Source organism: Mustela putorius, unplaced genomic scaffold, assembly GCF_011764305.1.
Source record: "Mustela putorius furo isolate JIRA1106 unplaced genomic scaffold, ASM1176430v1.1 tig00000145_pilon_pilon_pilon, whole genome shotgun sequence".
Taxonomy (NCBI): Eukaryota; Metazoa; Chordata; class Mammalia; order Carnivora; family Mustelidae; genus Mustela; species Mustela putorius.
In genome coordinates this window covers 22511477-22530879 of record NW_025421294.1, presented here as the reverse complement: position 1 = coordinate 22530879, position 19403 = coordinate 22511477, and the positions used below count along the sequence as shown (strand labels likewise).

Here is a 19403-nt window from a genome sequence, read left to right as displayed (position 1 = left end):
TTGGGAGTAAATGGTAGAAATTTGAGTGGTTCTGAAATTTATATGATGTACAGTTGGGACTACTTAATGCATGACAGACTTGGAAAGTTGAATTCTTGTTATTTTTTCCCCTTTTTTGAGAGTTCAGACTCAGCCATTTTAAAGAGGAAAATTCAGGTGGTTGCTTGATGAAAAAAAGCCTCAATGGCAAGTAGTTGTTTGTTAGGTTTTGAACTTCCTCCTCTTCAGCATTATGATTGTGGTATCACTATGCACTTAAAAGCTGCCTTTTCCAAAGTTCTTCTCACTTGTTTTACTCTGACCAAGTGGGCGTAGGCTGTTGGGTCATTAATAAATGATTAATTTATTACCAAGAACAAAAAGAAATCTTAATTTATTCACACGGTCCAGAGTAAGGGGCAGTGGAGCAACTTAGCCAAATATCAGCGAGAAGCAGTTACTCATGACAGTGGGGACAACTTGTGCTTGAGTTTAAACAAATTTCAACTTCACTTAAAGTCATCAACACATGTTATAATAGAAAAAGTACTGTCTAAATGGGGTATTTTTCCACTAGGGAACTTCATAAATTTTACTCCAGAAAAGAAAATCTAGTATAAAGGTAGGGTTTTCCTAAATGTTTGAAGTCTTTTCTGCAATGTGCAGATGTCATATTTGTTGACTGATACAGCCTGGCTTTGAGATTTTTTTCTTTCTCCACAGCACAGATTGTTACTGCACTACTCCTGAAACTAGCAAAAGTCCAGAGCTTTTTTTTTTTTTTTTTTTTTTTTTTAAATTTAAAATCAGGGAGTTGCTGGTTTTCTGAAATGTTCTGCTCTTCTGTGAGGTGCAGATTTACGCAGTGTAGGCATCAACCATTCAAGAGGCCTTCATGATTTCAAAGCTAGTGGTCATAGTGTCAGTTTAAGCCCACTTCTTGGATTAGCAGGAATGAAAGACTAAGTTGTTAATACACAAGTTACCATGATGGCAGAGATGCAGTCATTTATTCTCAGCACAAATCTAGAGGTACTGTGTAGCACTCTAACAAGGTTCTCTACAAGCGAGCTGCTCTGAGTATTTTTAATTCAAACTTCCAGATCTTCTTCAGTCTCAGAATCAGTTGTTCTCCCAAAGTTTTAGAGCCCCAGGAGACATTTAGAAAGCCTGTCCTCTCACTCTCAGCTTTCACTGTCTTCAAGCCTGGCACTAGTATATGAGGTTAGCCTCTCAGCTTCTCAGAGAGCTATGGTTGAGATGTTGCATTTGCACATTTATCATTGTTAGAAGTGAGTAGCCCTGTCCCTGGAGGGTGAATAGAAGCTCATTCATCTGGAGAAGACTGTCAGTGACAGGCGCCCGCTTCTTCCTCCTCAGCCAGGCAGGGTGGCCTCCTGAAACAGGCAGTGTACTCATGTAGAGCATAACTGCTTCAGCAGTACATCAGAAAGCATCTCAAGTAATGTTTTAAAAGAAAGAACAAGTCTTCATAACCTTTATGTTGTTCAGTGTTGTATCAGGAAACAGGAAAGATGATTTACAGAATTTACCCATTTCAGCCTCAGCCACACACCATCCTCAGGTGTCTGATCTGCAGTAGGTGATAGTTTACATAATCTTTGCGTCTTAATTTAAGTGTTTTTCTAGTTTTTACAGATTCATTAAATTGGAGAGTACAAATTGAAATAAAATTTGACTAGACAGTAGAAGATAGAAACACAGTGACAGACCTTCCTGAATTTAACACTTGGCTGGCCTCCCAGATGGCAGGAGTGGGGCAAGGGTGCTAGGTCTTACTATGCTCACCTCACCAGGAATCTTTGTTAGTCCCAAACTACTAATTCAGTGATGAACCTCAAATTTTATATTTGTTTTTCAAAATGCCTTCTTAAAAGAATTGAAGCAATGGGAGTTACAGATTCATGAACACATCTGATTTAAGCTTTTTCCTTCACTGTAGTATCATCAATTCTACATTTGAGGGATTAGGTTTTTTAGGAGTTTTGTATTCTATAAAATATAGTTTTGGTCATATTTTGCAATAATTTCTTAAGAGAGGGAGAAAATGGAGGAAGGGGCAGAAGGATTCTCTCTCTAGAGAATCTTTTTTTTTTTTTAAAGATTTTTATTTATTTATCAGAGAGAGAGTGGGGGAGAAAGTGAGCACAGGCAGACAGAATGGCATGCAGAGGCAGAGGGAGAAGCAGGCTCCCTGCTGAGCAAGGAGCCCGATGTGGGACTCGATCCCAGGACGCTTGGATCATGACCTGAGCCGAAGGCAGCTGCTTAACCAACTGAGCCACCCAGGCGTCCCTCTCTAGAGAATCTTAAGCAGACTCTGCTCCGAGCACTTAGCCCAACTTGGGGCTCCATCTCACAACCCTGAGATCACGATCTAAGCCAAAATCAAGTGTCAGATGCTTAACTGGCTGAGTCACCTGGGTGGCCCTGCAGTAACTTGAAACAAACTAATAGAAGTCTACAGTCAACTCTAGCTATGTATTATGATCATGAAGATGAGTGTCTCTTTGCCTAGATCCAGATGATACTAGAAAGTGGAATTGTAATCTTTAGGGGGAGTATAAATGGGATTTCTTTATGGGATTTTGAAGTCCCCGAACTTTAAGGATCTGACTTAATTTTTCACTTCCTTACATGTTATATTTTAAATTGCATGTTAGTTCTTTTGTTTCTTATGGTTAGGATTCTGATAGCAGTCTTACAGAAAGCTGATAATCCCTAACCATACTACTGCAAACAACTGCCATAATAATATGTAATTTTTCTTATGCCTTTATGTGCTTATGTTGGGTGGAGGAGTGAAAATCAAAGGTTATTGCCCTTGCCCTTGTTTACTCTGGCATTTAAGCTCCCAGAAAGTGCCTCTGATATTCAGCTGCCTACACCTTTGTCATTCATAACTCAATTTGCAACTGGGGGAATGATGTGTCTTAGCACTGTGTATTCATTTGGTCCTTAGCATTGCTAATGGTATTGGCAAGCCTGTTCATTTAGAAACAGGGGTAAGTGATCACAGCCCTCACAGTTGCTCCAGAGTAGCCTTTTCAGCCCCAGCAGTCCGCAGGAGAGCTAGTATGACACAGCCTGGAAAGGTGGTTTCTGGATACATGAGCAGTGTCACAGAGATACTCAGATAGGGAAGGATAGGATTTTATTTCAAATGAAGCGATACCGTTCAGGAAAGAGGCCAGCTGTCAGTGCTTTCGAGAACCCACTCGAAGGACAGTTCTGCTCTTAACCGTGGAACATCAGCCCTGTTACTTTGTATGCTTCTGAGGAAGATGGCCTTGGGCACATCTTGATATTGTCTTAATACTATTTCCTTATGTGAAAAATAGCTTTATGTTCAAGTAAAACTCCTTTTGGCTTAATAAGCATCCATTCACCCGTCACATGAGAATAGCAACTCAGAATCTCTATTTTCTTCAAGAACAGCTGCATAGTATATTTTTATTTGAGGATACCAACTATTCTTTCCCGATGCCCTTGGTTCTTTAGCTTTTCTCATGTTGTCCACACCACGAGAACCTCTTTCTGAAGCTGCTGTTCAGGCAGATTCGAGCACATGTAAAACCTTGAGTTACACGCCTTGACATTTCTAAGCTTCTGCCACCAGCTTAAAGTGTGGCCTTTGTTACAGGTATGTACAATGGCACAGAGATTTTTTAAAAATCTGTTTGTCCTCAGAAGTACGTAATCAATCTGTGAGAAATAAAACACCATTGGTGCTCTTGGCGTGTGTTCTGTAGAAGATCAGGGCTGGGAGTAGGTATACGTGTGTTTTCTTCAGCCTTCAAAAGAAAAACCTTCAAAGATCTTTTTATGGTGTTCCTTCTCCTAGGTTGCCAACTTGGCCTGTTCCATCTCAAACAATGAAGAAGGTGTAAAACTTGTTCGAATGTCAGCAAGCCAGCTGGAAGCCCTCTGTCCTCAGGTAAGGTATGGCTGGGAATGTTTATGGTACCACCCAACTGGATTTCAGTTAGGGTGAAAATGAGGGTTTTTTGTTTGTTTTGTTTTGTTTTGTTTTTAGGACTTTACATTGAAGTCTTGGGGTACAAAACACTGATCCAGAATTCATGTAGTTGGAAAATTTGTGTTTAACTTCAAGTGACATTTCCCTGGGGCATCACATGTTACTATCCTCTTGCCCTTCATTAAAAATGCATAGTGTCTTTTAATCGCTGGCAAATGGAAGGGGTAGTGACCACACTATTTGATCTGCACACTCCTTGAGAGAGGGCCATTTGTAACATCTGGCAGTCCCGCAGTTAGGGTAGGTGCCTCATGAGCCTGACTCTAGAAATAGCCATCCGCCTGTGCTCCTCCTTAATGCCTGGGATTTGGATCTCTTTGTTGGAGGGAACAAGATTCAAGAGCTAGAATTGTTACTCTGTAATGTCCTAAAGTACATCCTGATACAGATATTAATAATGTAATTCAGCCAGCTACTGAATTAAAAGCTTGAGAACTTTTCTCCATTTATAATGGCATATTGGAAGACTGGCGATTAGGCTAGGTTAAGCATCTGGAAAAAGACTTAGAAGCACATAGAAGAATAGTAACTTTGTTAAATGCCCATTGTGTTGCCTGCCTCCTGTGAGGGGAACACTGTGTCTGTGCCTGAAGCTCTTTGACAGCCACAGGTGTTCTTAAGCAGTATAAGTGCTGTTTCCCATGGAAGACGCTGCCTCTGATTTCCTACGTAGAGACTGCCTTATTGGCATACTCTGAGGATTTACATTCACTCTCGAGATGTCCTGCCAGATGGCAGTGGCCACAGATAGAAGGAAACAAAACAGAGGAACTGGAGTAACAGAAGACAGGTCCCAGGAATGAAGTTTCTGTGTTAGGTCTGCAGCCAGTGTTAAAATATGTTGAGGTCTTGTTTATCTAAACAATTCCTGATACTCAGGATAGGCCACCATGGTACGTAATACCTGGTTGTTTATCTGGGATCCTGACTGGTGCACAGGTTAGTTAGGGAATTTGTTCTTTCTTCTCCTCTTACCCATGTGGATGTAATGTGCCAATGAGACTTGCTTTGTCTAAACAGCAGTGTGATGGGCCATGAAGTAAATCCATGCTACGGGATGGACATCTCCACAGTTTTAATCCCGTTGTGAAATCTGGTGGGAATCTGGTAACTATAAAGATGGAAACATAGTGGATTCGGTCACATGTAGAAAGTTCATGATAACCAAATTTTACGAAGTAAATTTGAAGTAGATTTCTAAGATTTGGCCTCTTTTCTTCAAGTTTGCCATTTTACCCTATCAGCACTTTGTTTTTAATGTCTTTAGTTCTCCATTTGGTTTTGAAATGCTTCAAAAGTGACAATGCTTTCACATATCAGCTGAAACAGATGGTAACATACGCAGATCACACTTACCAAGATTATTTATATAAATGATCTTAACGCCTAGGAGAAAAACCACTTGGAGAGTCTAGTAGATCTAATGAAACAATAGTGTGCATAAATCATGTGTGGCTGGGCTGTGGTGTGCTGGTTTGCGTTTGTTATCAAGATCATTGCTTCTCTCTTGGGTAGTCCTTTCTTCTACTAGGACACACCCTCAAGGGAAGTAGGCCTAGAACAGTGCCCAGACCACACTTGGTATGAGTGTGTGTTCTGGATAAAAGCATTTCTCTACAGGGCACCTGGGTAGCTCAGTGGGTGAAGTCTCTGCCTTCGGCTCAGGTCATAATCTCAGGGTTCTGGGATCAAGCCCCACATCAGGCTCTCTGCTCAGCAGGGAGCCTGCTTCCTCCTCTCTCTCTGCCTGCCTTTCTGCCTACTTGTGATCTCTGTCAAAAAATAAATAAATTTAAAAAAAAAACTTTAAAAAACATTTCTCTAGGTATGTTTCTTCTCTCTTAGACCCTGTCCTAGGCTCATTTCTACTCATCCTCAGAAGCCAGACTGAGCAGGCTCCTTGAGGCAAATGGAGCTGACGTTTGCAGGCATGACAGTGACAGACTGAGTACTATGTGGTGTTTCTACATGAGGCAGGGCACTTCCACTCCAGACCATTGTTGCCAGGTCCTTTCTTTTTAATTTTAATTTTTAATTTTATTTTAAAAGACTTTATTTGACAGAGATTGCAAGTAGGCAGAGAGGCAGACAGAGAAGGCAGGGAGGGAAAGCAGGCTCCCTCCTGAGCAGAGAGCCCAATGCGGGGCTTGATCCCAGAACCCTGGGATCATGATCTGAGCCGAAAGCAGAGGCTTTAACACCCTGAACCACCCAGGCGCCCCCTATTTTTTTTGATTTTTGAAAGGATTTTATTGACATGTTTGTCAGAGAGAGAGAGCACAAGCAGGGGGAGTGGCAGGCAGAGGGAGAGGGAGAAGCAGGCTTCCTGCTGAGCAGGGAGCCCCATGCGGGACTCAATTCCAGGACCCTGCGATCATGACCCAAGCTGAAGGCAGATGCCCAACTGACTGAGCCACCCAGGCGCCCCTCCTTTTGTTATTTTTATTTATTTCTAAAAATGATTTTGTTTATTTGAGAGAGAGAGAGAAAGCATGAGTAGGACAAAGAGAGAGTGAGAAGCAGATTTCCCGCTGAGCAGTGAGTCCGAAGCGGGGCTTGCATCAAGATCATGACCTGAGCTGAAGGCAGACGCTTAACTGACTGAGTCACCCAGGCATCCCTCCTTTCATTATTATTATTATTATTTAAGATTTTATCTATTTATTTGACACAAAAACAGCAAGAGAGGGAACACAAGCAGGGGGAGTGGGAGAGAGAGAAGCAGGCTCACCGTTGAGCAGGGATCCTGATGTGATACGGGGCTTGATCCTAGGACCGTGGGATCATGACCTGAGCCACCCAGGCGCCCCCTCCTTTCCTTATTTTTAAAGAGAAGTCAGCAATTCAGATTTATTTCTCAGGTCTCCTTTTTAAATGATAGGTAACTAATGAGAAAGTTTTGAAAATCTTGGAGTATTGTTAACTCTTCTGGGACTGCATCTGGCTTACTCTGGCCCATGTGTTGCATGCCCAAAGGGCCTCTTCTTCAAAGATGCAGGTGGCCATCCCTCTGGGGAGGGAGGCCTTCATTGGAGCCTTTTCTTTACTCTTCATCCTTATTTGGGCAGTGATCTCTAGCACAAGGGCCCTAGCACTGAGGTGTTCCTTTCCATAGTCACTGGTTTGTGGATAAACAGAGTCTAGGCGGGACGCCTGGGTGGCTCAGTGGGTTAAGCCGCTGTCTTTGGCTCAGGTCATGATCTCAGGGTCCTGGGATCGAGTCCCGCATCGGGCTCTCTGCTCAGCAAGGAGCCTGCTTCCCTCTCTCTCTCTCTCTCTGCCTGCCTCTCCATCTACTGTCAAATAAATAAATAAAATCTTTAAAAACAAAACAAAACAAAAACAGAGTCTAGGCAAGTTAATCAACTAGGCGAGGTAGTTCACCAGGAGTTTAAGATGGGGTTTTTATTAGAGTGTATCTTTCTTTGTGGTGAGGCTGCTGTCGGTATCTGGCCCCAGGATGGAGTACCTTGTGAGGCGTTTCCAGGCTTTTTTTTGTGTCTCACACATAGGCTCTCACATTTAGGAATCCGATCCCTGTGCTGGGGATGCCCTCCTTGTGTAACTTCCCTGGGGGCTGCTTTTCTCTGGCCCCCACGTGCAGTTTACAGTTGGTTCCTAGACCTTATTTTTCTTTCTAAAGGGGAGAGATGATAGATGGAGCCTCTAGAGGAGCTTTCCTTCCCTACTTTTCAGTCCACCCAAGGGCAAATTAACTTTTGGAAAGGGGAGCTAATCTGAAGTACTCACTTCTTAGCATCTAAACAACATTAAGTTCAAATATTTGAGATTAATTAAAGTTGAGGAGGAAGTAACCTGAAAGTGGCTTTTTTTCATTGCTTGGGGGATTAAAAAAATGCACCTGCATTTTTTGCTGATCTGCTATTGTAAGAAACGAAGTAGGTCTCTGCCTGCACTGCCTTCTACTCTGTGGCTGCACTCTCTCTTCATCAGGAGCAAGACCTGCTTCCATCTGAACACAGAGCCCTAATCTCACATGCTTTTATAAGGAAAAAGCCCAGCTGTTTTGAGGAAAGGTCTCAGTCTGTACCCCACATATTTTTGACATGTCTTGTTTGTGAAGGCTCCCAAGTCTTAGTCCATGGTAGCTGCTTAGGATATTTCACTTGTTAGTTTGCTTGTTGCTGGCTAGGGGGAAGAAAAAGGAAAAAGCAAAAGAAGAATGTTTCTGACAATTGAGTCTTTAAAATTGTAGGAAGGCATTTTGGAGATGATCTCACTTAATATTTTATTTTTCTTACTTCATTTGCGAGAATGAGCATTGTACATTTAGGTTAATACAGATCGGCCCTTTAATAATTCATAGAGCCTGGTTTTAATGTGTGTCCTTTCTTGGAAATCTACACAAGGTTGAATTAAGTATTTGAAGCCAATGTTTATCTGCATTTCTTTCTTTTTTCTTTCTTTGTACTTCTCACTAACTAGAGAAATAACTTCTAAAATTGCCTATTCTTTCTTGTGCCTCCTTAGATCTGTCTTCCATATTGCTGCTTTTTCCTTTGTGCTTCTGGGAACGCTGATCATTTTTGTGGCTGACAGGCTTAACAAGCATCAAATAAGCACAAACCCACACAGGCCTGGCCTATCGTGGTGAGAAAATATATAGCTCTTAAAGGAGCATTCAAGGCATACAGGCCACGGTACCATGACCTCAGCTCTCACTCATCTATTATTTCACAATGAGAGGACCATCTGTCTTTGAACCAGCTCATTCTTCCACTTTTGATATTGTCTAATCTTTTCTTTCAAAGCATTTTCACAGAGGACCTTGAAGGACATGCTTCTGACTATGTTTCTGTCCCTTGCCCGCCCCCATCCCACTTCCACTCACTCTGACAGGACTGTGCAGTAACAGGCCACCAGAGGGGCTGCACTCTCCTTGTAGGGCTTGTGTTTGGATACTGGTCTCTTCTCTTTCCTCATAGAATCTGATTTCCATATCCTAACATTTGGAGAGTGTTTCCTTCTCTTTTGTTTTCTTGAAGTCTGTGTAATAGGTATTAGTCTTTTAAATGTTGGGGATAATTTACCAATGAAGTCTTTTGACCTATAGTTTTCTGTATGGGAAGGTTTTTAACAATTCAGTTTCTGTTACAGATTCAAATTCATGGCTATTTCTTCTTGAGTGAGGTTTGGTAATTTATGTTGCATCAGTTACTACTCTGTTTTTCCTTCTACTTGCTTTGTGTTTAATTTGCCCTTCTTTCTCTAGTTTCTGAAGTTCAAAACGTTGAGATAATTGATTTGGTAGGTTCTTTTCTAATGTCACACTTAAACATTTAATGCTATAAATCTGTCTTAAAGCACTGCTTTAGCTGCATCCCACAAATTCTAATGTGTGTGTTAGATAGTACGGGAAGGTCAGGAAAGATGTCACTGAGAATGTGATTTAGAAGCATAGACCTGGAGGAGATGACCCAGCAAGCCGTGGAGAGTATCTGAGGGGAGAGCACTGCAGGTAGAGCGAATAGCAAGCGCAGAGGCTTTGAGGAAGGGGGTGAAATGAGTTCATGTGGTTTAGGGCCTTTTAGGGCCATGGTAAGGCCTTTGGCTCTTTACTCTGAGTGACATGGGAAGCCATTGAAGGATTTTGAATACAGGATTGACATGATTTAACGTAGGTTTGAACACAGTCTCCATGACTTTTGTTGGGAAGGATAAAAGCAGAAATACTCCTCAGGAGACTGTGTTAAGTAGAATAATCTCTTCTTCCCCTCTACCAAAAATGCTCATTTCCTCAAAACCTATGAATGTGTTACCTTTTATGGCAGAGGGACTTTTCAAAGGTTTTTAAAAAAAATAAACACTTAAGAATCTTTATCTAGTTAGATTACCCAGGTGGCTCCCCAGTATAATCACAGGGGTCCTAATACACTGGAGGGAAAGGTTTCAGCGTCGGAGAAGATACTGTTAGTGTGGAAGAAGGAGTTGGACTGATGTGACCACAAGCAGAGGAATGTGGGCATCCTCCAGGAGTAGGATGGGGTTCCCCCCAAGAGCCTCTAAAATGAAGAGGTCTGCTGAACTTTTATTTTAGCTGTCTAAGATCCAAGTTAGACTTCTGACATCCAGAACTTTAAGATAATACGTTTTTGTGTTGTTTTAAGCTAAACTACTTTGATAACGGTATGTTATAGCAGCAATAGGAAAGCAAAACAGAAGCTGCAGTACTAATCCACAAAAGAGGACAGTGGACATGGTGAGCACTGGTTAGAGTCTGTGTATATTTTTTTTTTAATTTTTTTTTTTTAAGATTTTATTTATTTATTTGACAGACAGAGATTACAAGTAGACAGAGAAGCAGGCAGAGAGAGGAAGGGAAGCAGGCCCCCTGCTGAGCAGAGAGCCCGATGCGGGACTCGATCCCAGGACCCTGAGATCATGACCTGAGCTGAAGGCAGCGGCTTAACCCACTGAGCCACCCAGGCGCCCCAGAGTCTGTGTATATTTTGATAGAATTTACTGAATGATTAGAAGTGAAGTGAAAGGAAAGGAGAAGAGCCAGAGAGAAATCAGGATTTTCAGTCTCAGTAGCTGGAAGGATGGAACTATCATTTATTTTAATAGGGAAAGTGGTTTAAGGGAAGAATTGAGGAGCTCAGTTTTGGACATGGTAATTAGATATGCAAGATGCTAAGTGCAATCCACGGAACAGTTCTGGACAGGATATATAAATTGAGACCAATCAGTACATACATGATGCTTAAAGCTATGAGCCTGAATGTACTCGTTAATGGAGAAAGCGTTAATGAATGTACTTGTTAATGGAGTACATATCTAGAGTAAAACGGTCTAGGAACTAAAACGGGGTTCTCTAGCATTTAGAGTTTTGGGAGGTGAGCAATATCCAGAAGTGGAGATGGAAGGGTTAGTAAGACCAGAAGAACACCAGAAGCTGGTTTTACCTTGGAAACCAAGTGAAAAACAGTGTGTCTAGGAACGGTGTTCTTTCATGTCAAATGGTTGTAGAAAGTGAGCTGGGAGTTTATCCTTGAGCAACATGTAGATGTCATAAGTTACTTTGGACAAAAGAAGTCTAGGTAGAGTTGAGGAGACACAAGCTTGACTGGAGTGGGTTCAGGAGAGAAGAGAGGGATTGAGTTTAGCATATTGGCAGCTCTTTCAGGTTATTAGGTAATGTTTATGTAGACGTGGGGTGGTAGCAAGAGGTGGATATGGGATTGAGAGTGTTCCCTATTTTTTATTTTTAGTTTGAAGCTATAATATCATGGTTTTCTTTTCTTTTCTTTTCTTTTTTTTTTTCGGATTTATTTTAATGTGTGTGTGTGTGTGCGCGCGCGCAAGGGGCAGAGGGAGAGGATATCAAGCAGACTCCCCACTAAGTGAGGAGCCTGATGGAGGCCTGATCTCAGAACCCTGAGATCATGACTTGAGCCAAAGCCAAGAGTCAAAGACACTCAGCCGACTGAGTCACCCAGAAGCCCCTGTAATAGCATGTTTTTATGTCTACTTGATGAAAAATAATTGGTAGAGAAGTAGTGACATTATAGAATAGAGGGAAATACTGAAAATAGAGAATTAGGAAATAGTCCAGTCAAGGGGAAATACTGATACTACAGAATAGTATTACCATTACCAAATATTGATAATCTAGAAAGGAATATAGATAATTTACATGATCAGTAGAATTCACAAGAAAATCCCAGTATAGATACTGATACCTATATTGATAATATAGAATGGAGAAATGTTCTGGAGTAGGGAAAACCAAATGAAATCTAGGGAACTGATGGAAAGAAGGGTTGATTTAACATGCAAGCATAGAGTGCACACTGTTTTTTTTGTATTTTTTCTTGGACGAATATCTTTTTATTTTTTTTTTATTAAACTTTTTTATTTTTTATAAACATATAATGTATTTTTATCCCCGAGGGTACAGGTCTGTGAATCGCCAGGTTTACACACTTCACAGAACTCACCATAGCACATACCCTCCCCAGTGTCCATAACCCCACCCCGCTCTCCCAACGCCCCTCCCCCCAGCAACCCTCAGTTTGTTTTGTGAGATTAAGAGTCACTTATGGTTTGTCTCCCTCCCGATCCCATTGTGTATATATACCACATCTTCTTTATCCATTCATCTGTGGGTGGACATCTAGGTTCTTTCCATAGTTTGGCTATTGTGGACAAGTGCACACTGTTTTTTAAAAAAGGTTAAGACAGTATGTGGCACAGGTGCAGTATGTGGCACAGTATGTGGGTAGGTGCAGTGGTAGGAACCTATAGACATTGTCTTCTGATGGCATTCACCTTTCCGCTTAAATAGGAAGCAGCAGAGGTACAAGCTGAGAGTGAGGATGCTCTCAGATATGTTAAGGTTTGAGAAGAAAGTGTGAAACAAATACTAATTTAGAGCCCAGACCTGGAAGGAGGAGACTAACTGGACTAAGGAAATGTCCCCAACATTATTCATCTTGAGTGATCAAGAATTTTAAAGAAAGACCACTCAGCATGATTGGGAGCAAGAATTTGTGAGACATCTGAGTGGAGCTGTTCAGTCTGCAGCACGGATATGAGTGGGGAGTTAGAATGAATGGTCTAGGTAGGAGATGTGGGAGTAGTTGACATCTATGTGGAATGCAATAATGAAACTAGATGAAATTACTCACTATGAAGGGAGGAGTGCAGAAGAAGGAGAGAAGATCGTGTTAAGATGGAGCCTTGAGGAACTTTACCATTAACAGAAGAAGAAAGGGTAGCAAAAGAGATAAGAAAAAATAGCCAAAACAGTGGAAATAAAACAGAAGACGTATTTGACAAAAATCTAACATCAAGGCCTAAAAAAAGAAAGAAGGAAAGAACTCTTTGTAAAGCAGAAACAGGATAGAATTTGCTCAGCTCAGCCTGATAACTTCATCCTTAATGGTGGAATATAATATTTAGTGGGAACTGGTTGAGCCTTTCCCCCCTACAATCAGAAACAAGACAAGGATATCCTTTTCAACACAGTCAACAGCAGCATTTTAAAAGTTGATAGTCACCATGGTTGTAGTGTCTGGTTTGGGGCCTTTTGCAAATTTATTGAGCAAAAATATTAACTCACACGAATTTTTTTTTCTTTGATTTGTGAGAGTAAGTTTTTCCCCTAATTTCTGTTGGTCATTTTTGGTTCATCTTAGGTAGGCTCTCCCATGTCTTTCCCCCATTTTTCTACTAGTATTTTGGTGTTTTCCTTACGGATTTACCTAACACTGTGTAAGTATACTTAAATACAGAAGTAATAGTCAAATTTATGAACTAACTTCTCCCATTGTTATTTGGAAATATGGGATATTTTCCAAGAAGTGAGAAATTTATTTCTTTTAAATATTAAATAAAAGCATAAATAAATTCTTTAGCTTTGTTATCTCATCTTTCTGGAAACAGTCATAGCATTTAAATATAAGCATGAAGTGAGGCTTTAATTTTATTTTTCTCCAGATAGCACATCAAATGTAAAAATAATATACTATTAATTACCTGCTGGTATGTGATATCACTTTTATTGTACACTGAATTATGCTCTGTGATAAGGTTTTTATTTATTTATTTATTTATTTTTAAGATTTTACTCATTTGACAGCAAAAGAAAGAGCATAAGCAGGGGGAGGGGGGAGAGGGAGAAGCAGGCTCCCCACTGAGCAGGGAGCCCCACGTGGGGCTTGATCCCAGGACCCTGAGACCATGACCTGAGCCAAAGGCAGATGCTTAACTGACTGAGCCACCCAGGCACCTGATAGGATATGTTTTTAGATGGTTCTCTCTTTTTTTTTTTTTTTAAACATTTTATTTATTTATTTGAGAGAGAATTAGAGAGAGCATGAGAAAGGAGAAGGTCAGAGGGAGAAGCAGACTCCCCAAGGAGCCGAGAGCCCAATGCGGGACTCCATCCCAGAAGTTCGGGATCATGACCTGAGCCGAAGGCAGTCAGTCGCTCAACCAACTGAGCCACCCAGGCGCCCCTAGATGGTTCTCTTCTAATTGCTTTAGCTTTGTATTACATTTTAATTATTTAACTTCATTACTCTAGCTCTCTATTCCCAAGGGTTGTTTTTGTTTTTTTTTCCCCCGCTATTCCCAGCTATTTATTGCTCTAGATGAATTTGTGAATAAATAGGTCATTCTTCCTACCCCCAAACAAGAAATATGTTGCTCTTTATTTGAATTTTTGTCATGTAACTTAGAAAAGTTTAGTCACTTACTGTTTACTTCACTCATGTGGTTTTCTTCACAGATTTAACCCCCTTTATTTCCTGTGAATTGCTTTCAGAAAGAACTTAACATTCTCTCATTTTATTTTCTAACTTTTTTTCTGGCATACAGAAAATACATTTTAAAATAGATTTATATTGTCTAGCTACCTAATGAACTCTTTTAATAATTCTAAGTTTTTTCAGTTGGCTTTCCAGTTTCCTAGATTAACAAAGATCGTCTGTATTGAGAAGTAATTTTGTGGTCACTTTCTAACAACTTTTTCTTTTATTCCTTTCCCATTTTATTTTATTGGGTAGAAGGACCATTATATTATTATTTAACTAATGGTGATCATAGGTACAGCACTAATAACATCTTTATTTTTAAGGTAAATGATTCTAGATTTCACCACTAAATATTATGTTTGATGACTATTTGAAGTAGTATGTAAGTATCTATATAATTTACTAAGAGTCATCAGAAATGAGTATTTAATATATCAAGTATTCTCTGTAAACAGTTCTGTAAATGAAAATGAGAAAGTTAACCTTAGACAAGGTGGTTTTTCTCCGTTATACTGTATGAGATAAGATATATTACAGAACAAAGAGAGCAATTTTCTCTTTGTAATGGAGGAATTATCTTTGTACTTAAAACATATAATTAATTCCTTGCCCTTGTTTATTTGGCTCTCTTAGGAAGCATTTACTTGAGCCACATATTCTTAAAAGGTCTAGCTTGCTCTGATTCATTGATGCATTTAGTGAATCAGTGAGTTAAGCAATGAGGAGTATAGTCCTCAATGGCAAGAAGGAAAAGAGGCAGAGAACAAGCCTTGAGATGAAAAGATGATGGGACGGCTTGTCTCACAAATAATTCACTGTCTAAACCCATATACCTTTGAAAGTGGTGGGCTGTCAGTAACTAATAAGTAGACTACCCAGTTCTCTGTGCCTCCGAATCTCTAGCTGGCAGTCTCGGTGGCCCAGTGCTTCCTTGTTTCTGGGAGGAGGAGTAGTTGCACCAGTCTACAAGCTGTGCTGCTTCTGTTTGGTAACAAGTCTGTGAGGGCTAAATTGATATTATTCTTGAATACTGCTTCTTTATATTGGGAATTAAACACATGATCTGAAGGCATGTAGTTTCTATGGCACCTAACAAAATTTATCGCAGATCCTGTCCTCCACTTTGCATGTACAGATGCTTCTGTGCTGTTTTTCTGCTTCGTCCAGATCTCTGCTCCCATCCCACTAGTTTCATCTTGTCTTTGCTTTCCTTCCATGTTGCCTTATTATACCACTATGATGGCTCTCATTAAAAAGGAAAGAAAGAGTGGGAGAAAAAAAGAAAAAAACAAGTGTTAGTGAAGATGTGGGGAAATTGGAACCGTCATATGTGCTGGTGGGAATGTAAAATTTTGAAACTGCTTTGGAAAACAGTCTGGCAGTTTCTCTAAAGTTGAATTACAATTCCAGTCCTACCTATATTCCCAAGAATAATGAAAACACAGAAATATGTGTATAAATGTTCATAACAACTTTATTCATAATGGCCAGAAGGTGAAAATGGTTCAGATGTCTCATCAGTTGATAAATGGATAAATAAAATCTTATATATCTGTATAATGGCATATTATTCATCAATAAAAAGGAATAAAGTGCTGGCACATTCTCTAGCATAGAAGAACCTCGAAAACATTAAATGAAAGAAGCTAGTTACAAAAACCCACATATTGATATGATTCTGTTTATATGAACTGTCCTGAATAGGCAAATCCATAGAGAACAAAAGTAAAGTAAGTAGATACCAGTAGGTAGACCTAAGGAACACTGAGGGAAATGAGAAATGACTGCTGACAGATAACGGGATTTGTTTTTGGAGTGATGAAAATTTTGTTAACGTTTTAAAAATGACTGTGGTGATAGTTTCTCAACTGTGAATATCCTAAAAACTAGTGAATTATGCAGTTTAAATGGCCAAATTTTTTTGGTATGTGAATTATATATCAACCTGGGGTGGGGGGCACTTTACAGATGCTCCTTCCTTCCTTCCTTTCCTTATTATAAGAGAGTGTGTGCACGAGTGAAGGGGATGGGGAGCAGAGGGAGAGAGAGAATCTTCAAGAGGCTCTACACTCTGTGGGATCAGTGTGGAACTTGATCTCATGACTCCGATATCATGCCCTGAGCCAAAGTCAAGAGTTGGGTGCTTAAGCAACTTAGCCACCCAGACGTCCCTACAAATCACTTTTTAAGCTTAAGAAAGTTTACACTTCCCATGTAGAACCTGAAATACCAGATGTTCATCACAAGATAATTAAGAATGGTAGGTAACTGGATCGAACCTGCAAATCATATGGGAAAATAGTGATGTACATCCACAGGATGGAATAAGAAACAGTTGATACTTTTAACACACATTTAATGATAAGGAGATGTACTTAAAAGAAGAAACAAGATAATGTTATATATTTTTGGACATGTGTACTTACATTGTGTGTGTGTGTGTGTGTGTGTGTGTGTGAAAAGCCTGGAATATAATGTCAAAAATTTTAAGTTGCTGTCACAGAGTGGAGATTAGAGATAGTTTTTTTTCACTGCCTATCTGTACTTGCAGTGTGTTTGTGTCACACACACATATATAGCCTGTTGCCTGCCACTTTTCTCCATCTTTGTGAGTGTTGCAGTGGAGCACGTGGTATGGCGGGTCCTGGTGAGATGCATGTGAGACAAAGCACAGCTGCTGCACTGACCAGAGCGGCCCCCATACTTTTATTTTCATGACACTGAAAGAGTAAACGAGGAACTTCCATATCTTTGCAGGTTATCAATGCTGCATTGGCTTTAGCAGCAAAACCACAGAGTAAACTGGCCCAAGAGAACATGGATCTTTTTAAAGAACAGTGGGAAAAACAAGTCCGTGTTCTTACAGATGCTGTCGATGACATTACTTCCATTGATGACTTCTTGGCTGTCTCAGGTAATGAGCTGGTTCCCCCGAGAAGCCTGTGAGAATGTGCATAATTACTTTTCGCCTAAGTCACAATAATGGACAATCAAAACACCCCCAAGTCTGGGCAGGTAAATTACTCTAGCAATAATATTGTGCTGGTTTTCATTTTAATTAAAAAAACATCAGCAGCTAACAACAACAAACTGTCACTGACTCCTCAGCAGTGGGAGGTGGGGTTGAAATTGTTTCCCTTATGGTGAGGCTGGTCTTGATCTTAGAAACAGGAAATAGAAAGCTGGCTGGCAGTTTTCCCCTATTTGTGTAGAGTAAGATTTTGCAACTGTGACCTGTACAACACCATAACAATCCATCTCTCTTGCTGCTGTTGTATTTAGAAAAAACACTGACCTGGGTCCTGGGAGAGGCTGTGATTATTTCTTATGATCTTGTGAAACTTAAGAGTTTCCCAGCACCATCACCTTGAATTCTTTTTGAGAATAATTTTGCCACCTCCTTGGAAAGCTTCTTCCTTTCTCCCTCAGAAATGATCATAGTTTAACTGCCTACTTTCGAAAGACTCTGTCTGCATGATGCACAGATAGAAAACAGAGAGGAAATATTTAAGTGGCATTTAATTATGAACTTGCAAAAAATAAATCTGGGTAATTCACCTCACAAAAACAGTTGATTTCATTATATAAACATAAACTGGTAATGACATAGTAAATTGCATTCATATAGAAAATGTCTGTCAACTGCAATTCACTGTTTATCACACAGAGATAAATTTCAATCCATCTCCTTCAAGTTGAGCAAGTATAAATGCATTCTTGGTGTAACAGGGCCTCTGCTGCCCTTAGATGTACTGCTTGCTCTCTGGAGGTGCCAGGCTTCCTGAGGCCAGTGGCTTTGGTCAGAGTCAGTTGCTGGGTACTTGTAGGGCTAAAACTTCCTTTCACCCCAGGGAACCACAGGCTGCGACATGGGAGATGTGAGTGTCAATGGGGCTTGAAAGAGAAGCGGGGCTTAAGTACATGCACAGCACAGTCCTCCAGCAATGACCTATATCTAAGGTGACAGTGTGTTCTGCATATTAATGTCCTCCTGTCCCTGCCCGTTCTCCTTGGGACTGGTAGATGTGGCTGTACACGAGAGAGTAGGGAGCGTAATCCGTAAACTGCAAAAAGAGGGGATAAGCCACGCTGCTGCAGGACTGCCAAATTGCAGGTGCTGGTACTTTAAAACAGAAAAGCCATTTGCAAGCACATCTTTGCAGGTGCCAAAAATGCAGCAATGGCTTTTTTGGGAAATCTTGGCCTTCTGTTGTTTTTCCCAATGAAGTACTGAATTATTCTTTTTCATAGGTTTAGAGAAAAACATTCCACCTTCACAGCACACTTTTAAGCAAACAACAAATTTTGAAATCTAAATGTAAAGCCCCCCTCCGGAGATAGATCCTACATTCCTATACTTATTTCTTGTGATTAGGTTGGGTTTAGCTCAGGCTTGGTCTCAAGGGATTTTCAGTCCTTCTTACAGCAAAATAAAATGTAATAGAATCAGATGTCCCTCATGCAACATTCTTCAAACTGGAGAACAAAAAGGATTCTGCAGTAGCATTTAGTGGGATCCAGGCAGTATCTTTAGGGTGTATGACATAAAAAGAGAAATCAAATTCTTTAACAGATACACTTTTATCTAGTGAGTATATTCAATGTTTATGCAGATGAGGGAAAATATAAGGGGTCGCCTCCATGGAAAGGAGTTTAGACAGTAAAAACATAGAACAATTCTCTCAGTCAGAAAGTGGTATTTTCAGAGTACCTTAATTTTTAGAGGGCTACCCAATATATTTCTCCAAAGTTTTGTCACAGGCTCGCTTAGCAGAGTCAGGCAATTAAGAGTAACAGGGCCAGGCTATTATTCATAATTCTTTTTTTTTTCCTTTAAGATTTTATTTATTTGACAGAGAGAGAAAGATCATAAGTAGGCAGGCAGAGAGTAGGGAGTGAAGCCGGCTCCCTGCTGAGCAGAGAGCCTGACATGGGGCTCGATACCAGAATCCTGAGATCATGACCTGAGCCGAAGGCAGAGGCTTAACCCGCTGAACCACTCAGGCACCCCTGTTATTCATAATTCTTTTTTTTTTTTTTTAAAGATTTTATTTATTTATTTGACAGAGAGAGATTACATGTAG

General features: G+C 40.4%; 1 protein-coding gene across 3 annotated transcripts in view; it reads left to right on the top strand.

Moving 5' to 3' along the window:
* CTNNA1 (catenin alpha 1) overlaps positions 1–19403 on the top strand; it is a 182597-nt gene that overhangs the window by 145713 nt on the left and 17481 nt on the right. For all 3 annotated transcript variants that reach the window (XM_013052450.2, XM_013052451.2, XM_013052452.2), the window contains exons 10-11: positions 3845–3937; positions 17077–17233. In XM_013052450.2, coding sequence (XP_012907904.1) covers positions 3845–3937; positions 17077–17233 — 250 coding nt within the window. The remainder of the gene's footprint in view (positions 1–3844; positions 3938–17076; positions 17234–19403) is intronic.